General features: G+C 32.9%; 2 protein-coding genes across 7 annotated transcripts in view; one reads left to right on the top strand and one right to left on the bottom strand.

Moving 5' to 3' along the window:
* The first annotated feature begins 1,391 nt into the window (after positions 1 to 1,391).
* The window catches only part of LOC128683591 (uncharacterized protein), a 20,155-nt gene continuing 11,451 nt past the window's right edge, over positions 1,392 to 10,095 (top strand). Inside the window, exons 1-5 of the mRNA XM_053769376.2 lie at positions 1,392 to 1,905; positions 2,156 to 2,479; positions 2,728 to 2,986; positions 3,783 to 3,995; positions 6,848 to 6,860. Of these exons, the coding sequence (XP_053625351.1) occupies positions 1,816 to 1,905; positions 2,156 to 2,479; positions 2,728 to 2,986; positions 3,783 to 3,995; positions 6,848 to 6,860 (899 nt within the window). The 5' untranslated portion in view covers positions 1,392 to 1,815. The remainder of the gene's footprint in view (positions 1,906 to 2,155; positions 2,480 to 2,727; positions 2,987 to 3,782; positions 3,996 to 6,847; positions 6,861 to 10,095) is intronic.
* LOC128683589 (uncharacterized) lies at positions 4,856 to 9,245 on the bottom strand. 6 transcript variants are annotated; one of them, XR_008406305.2, is made up of 8 exons: positions 8,847 to 9,245; positions 7,016 to 7,663; positions 6,921 to 6,932; positions 6,731 to 6,803; positions 6,060 to 6,193; positions 5,839 to 5,867; positions 5,567 to 5,639; positions 5,411 to 5,478 (listed from the first exon to the last, which is right to left on the bottom strand). XR_008406305.2 is itself a non-coding variant. In XM_053769371.2 (7 exons), exons 1-7 carry the CDS (start codon positions 8,857 to 8,859, stop codon positions 5,337 to 5,339), a joined length of 1,095 nt encoding a protein of 364 aa, XP_053625346.1. In that variant the 5' UTR covers positions 8,860 to 9,239; the 3' UTR covers positions 4,856 to 5,336. The 6 variants fall into 6 exon arrangements, 4 of the variants coding, with proteins under 4 accessions (XP_053625346.1, XP_053625349.1, XP_053625348.1 ...); XR_010370353.1 differs by lacking the exon at positions 6,921 to 6,932 and having other exon boundaries at positions 4,856 to 5,478; positions 8,847 to 9,238; XM_053769371.2 differs by lacking the exon at positions 5,839 to 5,867 and having other exon boundaries at positions 4,856 to 5,478; positions 8,847 to 9,239.

Below are 10,095 nucleotides of genomic sequence, written 5' to 3'. Positions count from 1 at the left end.
TTGGAAGTGTGTGAAGTTAGTAACAGGTAAGTGCCAAAATCTTATTTCAAAGTGAACACGGTGTTTCGAACGAGAAAATTTGGGCTCCAAAATCTTTCCTTGTGTTTCGTCATTTTAAACGAATTTAGTTTTAAATTGTTTCGACTACATTGTAAAGCTGCACAAACAATGATAAGTCCAAAATATTGTGCAGTATTGGTTTTATTACATAAAAATAAAAGTGATGTACTTTCGACGTTATTACGAAGTTACTGGGAACAATAGAGGAGTATCGTTGGAGACGAATGAGGGTTGAATGATTACGTTAAGGCTTGTTTAGGGACAGGGCTGCCACTCTACTATTAATTTTACAGTAGGTACCCAAACACGTAATACGTACTACTCATCATAATGAATACTGGTCAGACTAATTTTTACAAATTAGAAGATATGTACTATCTTAATATGACTAAGTATGTATATCTAAAATGTCTAATGTATATATATTCATGCACAAGAATTAAGAACCTCCCTTTTTTAAAACTCTTTAAAATTACTAATCTTTTGGACAGCCCTACTGTTTTTCCCCATTCACCCCATTGTAAAATAATACTCTATAATAAATTTTATAGTCGTCACATCATCCCTTTCCCAACATAAATAGGGGATCTCTTTTTTCTTTTTCTTAGGGGATATTTTACCTAAAATTTTTGGAAATTGAATGATTTATACTTTTTTTAGGCGGAACATAATTGCAAATGTTACGGACACAACTAAAACATTGATAAATTGATTGTCTGAAGTTTGATTACGGTAATAAGGAGTATTACTGCGCATTTATCCCGCCAGAGTGCAGCACTGTATTGTCAGTAAACAGAAGCATTGCCACCTTTTGCTAAGTTGATGAAAACGTTTATTTTAGAGTACTTTATTAATCCTTTCATTACGTAAGCATTCGTTTGTGAAAATATACAACACTGTAGCATATTCGGGTACTGAAATATTGGGAAAAATATTTTTCCATAAGATAAAAAACTATGGGACTCCTCACGCTGTAAAATTTTCGAGCCAGTAAACGGTCGAAAAGAAGCTCGAAACACTTCACACGTGAAGACTTATTAAAATATGGGCTTCATACAGATCTTCAGTCAATATCAAGTTTATATATCAGTTTATGACCACAGTCGACCCAAATTTTCAGGATAATCCACTAAATTTTTCCTTTAAACTCGCACCTCGATGGCGTAGAAAGTATTTTTGGTCGTAAATCTGCAACAATATTGAAAATTGGCGCTTTTTGCCTCCATTGACAATGTTTGTGTACCTTAGTTGTACCAGTAGCGCCATCTGCACTGAAAATATGTCATGATAATTATTGTCAATGTCAAGTAAACCAACGTCACAGTGCTAGTTACGTCAGGGCACACTGCTATTTGGTAGTCTAGTAGGTACCTAGGCTTTTATAGTAGGCAGGTTAGGTACTCTTATTATATATATCTAGGAGAAGAGGAAGGAAGAGGGTGAAAGACTTGGAAAGAAAAACCAAGAAGTTAATGTCTGACGGATTGAACATGAACATACCAACAAACTAAGTAACTGAAAAAACTAGAGACAAAAGTAGGCATGCTTTACTTTCTAGAGAGTAGAGAGATTAGTTAAGTAATACCTACTTTTATAAGTTTGATTTGAACAAGGCAACTCTGCAACGATCCTAACACCTTTAAATTAACATTCTTTAATTTATGAAACTCTCATTCTACTTGTTATAATTAACTGGTAACCATTGGAGCCAGAGGATTATTGGACCACTCGAATTACTACGAACGATTTTAAACCATGTTGCCAAATTCAAGCAATAATAAGGATGAAGTCCTGAAAAAACTAGTACTATTTTACTACCAAGGATTTCTTAGTTTTACTTTAAAGGTATGTATTTTTTTAAACAAAAAATTTATTGCTTGAGTCTTGATCTTGAATCAATTCATTATGCTTACATAGGTAACAATGTTCCTATAAATAAAACTGCACCAACCAGCTCCCATGGGATGTTGGTAGATAGAAAAAAAATTATTTGTAGTTGTAGTTAAAATCTTCAGCATTATTTAATAATATGGACTGTTTCAAAGCTAACTTGAATGATTTGTTTAAAAATGATAAATTCTAAAATGTATTTCAGTTGGAGGAAATTGCTGATTTGACTTGGAATTTGCAACAAAGTTTTGTAGAAGCCACCATTCTCAATCCACTACTATTGAAATATCCACTAAATAAGAATTTTTCAAGATTATACATAAAGAAATTGATAAGTTATTTAGAACCACATCAGGAGGTCCATGACAAACTTTATGAAAAATTATGTATTTTAATGGATGACAAATCAAAAGAAGATTCATTTCATTACAGACACTATGTTATTAGTAATGATTTGAATAATATAATAAGTCTACGGGAGACTAACAATATGGTTGTGAATGGAACAACAGGAATGCGCACTTGGGAGGTAAAATATATGTTATTATACACATTATTAATTTATAAGTTCTGTTTATTTTATGTGGTGATGATAAACATTTAAAAAGTGACTATACATATATTTTTCCACAGACATTAGCTTATTCTGTGAGAGCCATTGAGATAACATGAATAAAAAAGATTAAGGTAATTTGTGATTTCACAAAGATTAAATATTCTTAGTAAACTAGTTTAACCACAGGCACCTAAAAGATAATTTTCATTTATCTGTTATAGGCTGGTGTGATGTTAGCTGACTGGGCTCTTTGTAATAGAGACTTGTTTACAAACAGAAAAGTACTTGAAGTTGGTTCAGGAGTTGGCTTCACTGGAATTACAATATCCAAATTGTGTAAAGTTAAGGAATACATCTTCACTGACTGTCACAATGAAGTTTTAAATACACTAAAACACAATATAAATATGAATTTCCCTTACACACATACAGAAGAAAAAATGGGAATGATTACATTTGAATGTAATAGTTGTGAAATAGGTGAGTAAAATTTTTAATTGTATATTTAAATACTAGCTGATGCCTGCAACTTTTTGGTAAGGAGTCAAAACTATTAGAGAAATTTAATTATACAGACAAAGGTAACAATACCTATACATACAGAAAATGTTCATCAGACTGAAAAACTTTTTAGAGCGTCATTTCTGTTTTTCCTATAGTTTAGCTGCACCATCATAGGTCAACATCAGGTGTTCCAGATCTACGATTTTTATATCTCAACAGAAAATGCTCATCAGACTGTACATTTCTTGTTAATTCGTCATTTCTATATTCCCTATAGTTTAGCTGTACATAAGGTGTTCCAGATCTTCGATTTTTATGTCTCAACAGAAAATGCTCATCAGGCTGAATAACTTTTGTTAAGGCGTCATTTCAATATTTCCTATAGTTTAGCTGTACCATCATTGTTCTCCATCAGGTGTTCCAGTTTTCAAAATAATTTATACCCTATATGTTGCCCAGGCTTAATAGCTATATAACAAAAAAGTTTCATTCAAATCCGTCCAGTAGTTCCGAAGATTAGCGGTACAAACAAACAGACAGACATACAGACAGATTTTTTTTTTCAAATTCTTACTATGTTGCTGTGACTCTTATCGCCTTGCCCGCCTTTATGTAAATTCAATATACAGGATTTTTTTTCTACTGTTTTATTATATGTATTGATTATAAATATAAAATTAAGTTAAATCTATGTTAGATAGATACATTGATTTAACTACAACTTTAATTGTTGATATTTATTAAGATGTTCATTTAATCTGCTAATTCACAGGTGTTATGTCATTAGATTGGAATTCCACTGAAGATTTTCCAAATTTGGTACCAGATATAATAATTGGAGCTGATGTGGTCTATGATCCCAGTGCTATAGAGTCACTTTGCAATGTAATAAAAACATTCTTAAGCAAAAATACTAAACTGGAAATCTACCTTGCAACTATAATAAGAATTGAAGAAACATTCCAACAGTTTTTAATAGCTTTAGGTAAGAATTATTAATAAGCAAGAAGGAAATAGGGTTAGATGATAATAGGGAAAGATGTGAGATTATGATAGTGTGACATTGAAAAAAATCTTTAACTTATATTAACTAAGTACTTTTTTCTTGATCTATGGACAGCTTAGATTGGTCTGAGATGGACAGAGTATCCACATCCGATTATTCATCTTTGAATAAATAATGAATCTATTGATTTTAAAGTCAAAGCATGGTAATTTTTCACGTCAAATTTTTTAACCTTATGTAAGATAAAAAATGCAATAAAATAAAATATAATAATTTTTCAAACCGGGTGTGTGTTGAAAACTAACTCCGAAACATGAAATCAACCTTAGGGGCTGCCGTGTGAATCGATATATGAAAAACACAAAAAAACTTTGTGCCGGGAGTGGAACCGCGGGCAACCGCTAGTCTTTATTACATCTACTTTACTTTTGTTTTACAGATGAAGGAGGTCTCAGATATGAGATACTACAACACAAAGACAATATTTATTTGACATGGGACACAAACATAAAAAGATGTTTATTCAAGATTTATTGATACTATTTGTTTTCATTGGTTCATTCAAATTGAGAGTTTATTCCATCAAATAGGCTGCTTTTTTTTCAATAATGAAACATTACTAACATTGGGATATCTGCCTTTTGCCGCCAGAGATGACGTGCTCAGTGAATTTCCTGATTATTTAGGTGGTCCTACCTACATACCTTTCAAAAGAAAGAACCTTACAAAATTTAAAAGTTTTGCCAGCCCTAGCACAGATATTTTTTTTATAAATTCGATTGTTTATATTTGATATGTTGTCACCAAAAAATACACTTCTGCAATTAATTAAAACTTAATTCATGCTTAAACATAAATTTATTTACGAAACATTTATTTTAATCCTACAGCACAATTAATCTTATTCACGATAATTAAATGGTCATAATAGCACATCGATCTGTTTAAATAAGGGGACAGATTACACAATGTATTATTTATCTGAAGGTTGCTCTTTGAAAAAGTAAAAAATAGTGATGCCGTTCTTGCAATATTATTATACGTATTTTAATTACAATGGGAGAGAACAATTATAAGTATTATTGAATAAATATAATTAAATAGTACATCTAATAAGTACCTTTAGTCAAAATATAAAAAAACAGGAGTAGCAAATCAAGGTCACAGGTTGAAGCTAGTAATGATAACAATAAAATTAATGAGAATAAATATACCCATCTCATTAACAAATATATCTTATATTAAGGAATGGTTGTGTTACACATCAATAAATTAGACACCATAAACCTTGTCCCCGTACATAATAAATGTTCTTACATGCTAATTTGGCATATCTTTCCACAATACTTTTGTCAGAATAGCCAATAGCTTTGTCTTCTTTTGGTCTAATAATGCAATTTGTTCCTTCATCGATTGGGCCGAATCTTCAAGCTTTTCCATTTCCGCAACATTTTCCAGATATCTGTAACAATATAGCGTTATGAATAATGTAATAATAAAAACAATCAAAAACAGTATTATTAATCTAGATTACAAAAACTAAAATATACCTCAATTCAGATAGCTTGCATTTCGTGCAACTTTTCGGAGCAAATTCTTCCATTTCTCTTTGCATATTCCCAACTGAAAAATAATAATAGTAACTCAATAGTTTTTAAAAAGTAACAAAAAAATGAATTGAACACAGGTCATCGCTGTGTAAAAGTACTCATTTCATGCTACAAATAAATATATTTCAATTTCTAATTTATTAAAGCCTCTACAGACTACAGCACTAACTAGATAATTATCCATTCCCTCTATTATGCCTTTTAATACTCACATTCGTATCTCACCGCGTGTAACTCCGCCCTGGAATAGAACGACTCTATATCCTCCCATGAATGTCGTACGAGACGACTAAGAAACACAACCTAGGCAGCTGGTAGATAACAAAAGCATACCCAAGGAGGATATTTTAAATTTTACGGTTATGCTGAACCCGGGGTTTGTCTCAGCCCCAAAAGCAATCGGGAACAGGCGGAGATGAGAAAGGAGACTCACATTCGTTGAAATCAGGATTTGGTTGTGGTGGTGATAATAGTGGCGGGGGCTGTGGCGGCACGAACATGTAGGCCAGCGCCGGGTCGACGGCGGCAGACGGGACGGACATCGCGGGCGGCAAAGGTGGTGCACAACTGAAAATATCGTATCATCATCTCTCATTGCCCAATACTCTTTTATTATTTACAAAATTATTAGGATATTTTTGGTCAAATGAATGAGTCTTAATGTCAAAAACAATTTTCCAGTAGTTTTTCATACAGTAGAGACGCGACTGAGGGACTTTTATATAATACTAGCCTTCGCCCGCATGAATTTCCCAGCGAAAGTTGAATAGATATGATTTTCATACATACTTTTATCACCTCTCTCAAGTTGATTTTTGAAAAAAGAAATATAACCACATATTTTCAGGGTTCTTAACATGCTTTACAAATTTCATCAAAATCGATCCAGCGGTTTAGCCGTGAAACGAAACAGATTTAGGCATTTATAATATTAGTATGGTTGTAAGGACTAGCTTCAGCCCGCATTCACCTCCTTAGAGATAAAATTTCCAAAAATCCTTTCTTGGCAGCTGTTTCTTAGACACAAGTTGCCAAGTAGGTTCGTGATGATTTTTTTTATTTATAGTATATTGAGAATAGATATATAGTATAGATTATAGTTACCTGGCACGAAAATCGGGCGTGTTACTGACCATGGTATACATAGGCATCTGCATAGGTTGAATAGGTGCTGCTGCTGTGTAACAGAATGTATTAAGTTTTAATTTAATAAATTTGCAGAAAATTTAGATATGCATTGATTTACTATTTTGACCATTAAAATAGCTATTGGAAGAAATTAATAGGTACCTACGTGGCATAACTCCTGATGTGTGTGGCATGAGAAAAAAAAATATTTTTAATTCCAGAAAATTTATCAACTTCATTCACTTTCTGAACTTCACTCACCTGAAAATATTGGCTGCTGTTGTTGTTGAGGTTGTTGTGCAGGACGGGCATCCTTCCTGTTGCGTATATTTGGACGTAAGTGATGAGGCAAGTGACCAGTTCGGAAATAACTCTCCTTTTCAAATGTGGTTGCATGAACAAATCTGCAATTAGGACGCAATTTTGGATTGCATTTGCCATTTGCAAAGTCTTTACAGAAATCATCACTATCCAAAATATGGCTTTTTTTGCATGGATTCCACGTGCAATTGCCTCTGGCGAAATCACGACACTTCTCTGGTTTTCTCTGTTTATTTTCTGCCTCCATATGGATGGTAGTCTTGGGCTCCTGTTCTTCCTGTTGCTTTTCATTTTCCAGTTCTTTCTTTTCGTAGCCATCATCTATGACTTCTTGTTTTACAAGTTTTAAATTAGGAGGATAATCTGGAGGTGGTGAATCTGGGGGCAATGGTGGCTGGACAACAACATTTACTTTGGTTTCTACTGGATTGGTACTCTCTTGATCTATTTTGATATTAGTTGAAGAAGCCTCCGAGCATCCTGCTTCTTCAAACCTAGACTTCAGGTACTTTTTCATGTATTTAAAGTTTGGAGAGGATCTAAAGTTAATAGATTTATCATCCCCAACTCTCTCAGTTTTAGATGCACCTGAAATAAGATTTGTTTATGGTATGGTGATAAAGCTTGGAAAAGTTATTGGTATATGAAGAAACTAAATGGTAACCTCCCAACATGTCTTAAAAACAACTCTTTGAAATAAACCTTGCGCATTCTAACCTACAAAAGTTGATTGCTAACCAAAAAGCTAAAGCTGCAGGTTTCCCAAAGAGACATGGCACACAGTATATCCTTATACATATGAGTTGTTTGCCGTGAACTTAGACCTCATGAACACAATAATCAGATTGGTATACAAACTCAAGTGGAAAGAATGGCATTCAAACCTGGAACCTTTCAGTTTTAACCACTGACACAGTTTCAAATGTGGATACACTAAGTGAATTTATTTCTCAGATACAAATACAAAATATTACTTATTTTAGTAAACTGGTAATTTTACTGAAGTACATTAAGTAAAATTATGGGTTATAATATACTTAAATTACTAATAGTACTAAATATCTTGTGTACTAAATATCTATGTGAGACACCTGAGAGATCCTGGTGAATGGGTCATTATCAGGGCTTGGGTGGCCATATTTAATACTGATTGTAAAATAATTCAATGGAATAGTGAGTGATATTTTTTCTTCTAAATTTTTGACAAGGCTTCAGTGCACTTTGTGTGACTATGTCAGCCTCATGGGGGATCTCTAATATAAACTTATCTAGCTTTCATAATGCTTGTCCACAAGATATAAATGGATAGTGAGTGATAAAAGAATAAAATATAGATCAATAATTTACATAAAAGCTTGAGTTAGAATTTCATTCGAGTGGCGCCCCAGAAAGGGGTCGGTGAGAGAGACATGCAGACCATAAAAATTTAATGTGTCCTGATCCTGATCTGACCCAGATGGAATGCATAGGGAGTAAGAAGTAATTAACATAAGTAGGTATGTACCTATCTAAATATATGGCACCTAGTAATGAATAATAATGAAAAGTTACATGTTCATATTATAAATAGGTACCTACCACGACATTAATGCAATTCATATATTATCATGTAATTCGTCATAATCATTTCTTCATGTCTGACGAACGCCACCTTATGGTACCATAATTTGATTTGTATGTTTATTTTTTGTATCTATATCTGTTTATGACTATTGGCTCCGCCGCAGATACTTAACAAATTATTTTAAATATGTCGGTACAAGTAACTTACCTTTATCTGTCATTTATTTTGTTAAATTTTGAAAAACAACAAAATTGTAATGATGTTAATTGATGTAAAAATTGATCTAAATCCACAGTTCTATTATAACTACACAGTATAACTATAATCATCTGCCGATAACATTTTCAAATTATTTATACACTCGTACACTTATAGTTAATTTTATTTTCGTTTTCACTCGTCAGTCTACCATAAATCTATTTTACAGACACGACACACGACACGACACCGTGACTTTGACTCTTTCTATAATTGAAAACAAAATGTCCGCTAAGTGTTCCTTAAAACTGTCTTAGGGGACACTTAACATTTAGGTACCGCTGGTGAAAATGGGCATTAGTCGACGAACGAACGTCGAACAAAAATCAATATTTTTTTTCGTAGTGTTACCGGCTCTACAGTCCAAATATTGACAGCGTTTCGATATGCTATAGATATCGGATAGGGGTTGAGAAAATAGGATGATAATACACAATATAACAATAATATTCAAATAAATTATCTATTGAACTTATAATTCATGAAGAAAGAATTAGAAGTAGTAGAATTAACATAGAAATACTGAGTTTATATGTGTCCTAGCAAAATCATATTAACTACCTACTGTGGCGGACTTTGACTGACTTTTTCATGTAAGTATCCGAATATTTACAGAGCGCGGGGTCCTTCTAAACTTAGTAGGAATCTACCTACCTATATGTATTATTAGCTGTCAAATGCACTATCGATAGCATCGATACTATTGCTGCTGAATGTTCCAATAACAATCAATACAATCGATAGTATCAATTTTTGTTGCAATAGTCATAGCACAAATAAGTAGTGCAATGTGATATCAATAGTGTTCAATAATTTATAATAAAGGTATTGTGTTTTACAATGGACTTGAATCATTAGCAAATTCGTTTTGTATTCTGAAGACTTTCTGACTTTGTGTTCTGAAGCCTTCCACTAAATCCTTTTTTTCTTTCGATCGACACTATTAATACTATCGATAAATCTATCGCTTCTATTGCTTTTACTCCACTATCGATAATCTATCGATAGTGGATTATCGAGTGGCAAAACTGAGCTCAGAAGGCTGGCTTTGGCTTTTGTTTTGGTTGGTTTTGAAATTTTGAATGGTTGGTTTGTTGCCGCAGAAACTATGTAGGTATTATTTTACATTTACCTACTTTACGTAGTCTATCTACCTAGGTCTAGACTATAATCCTGATCGGTGGTTATACGATAAACC

The sequence above is a fragment of the Plodia interpunctella genome, chromosome 3 (assembly GCF_027563975.2).
Source record: "Plodia interpunctella isolate USDA-ARS_2022_Savannah chromosome 3, ilPloInte3.2, whole genome shotgun sequence".
Lineage (NCBI taxonomy): Eukaryota > Metazoa > Arthropoda > Insecta > Lepidoptera > Pyralidae > Plodia > Plodia interpunctella.
Note: the sequence above shows the minus strand (reverse complement) of the source record. Positions and strands in the feature narration are given on the sequence as shown.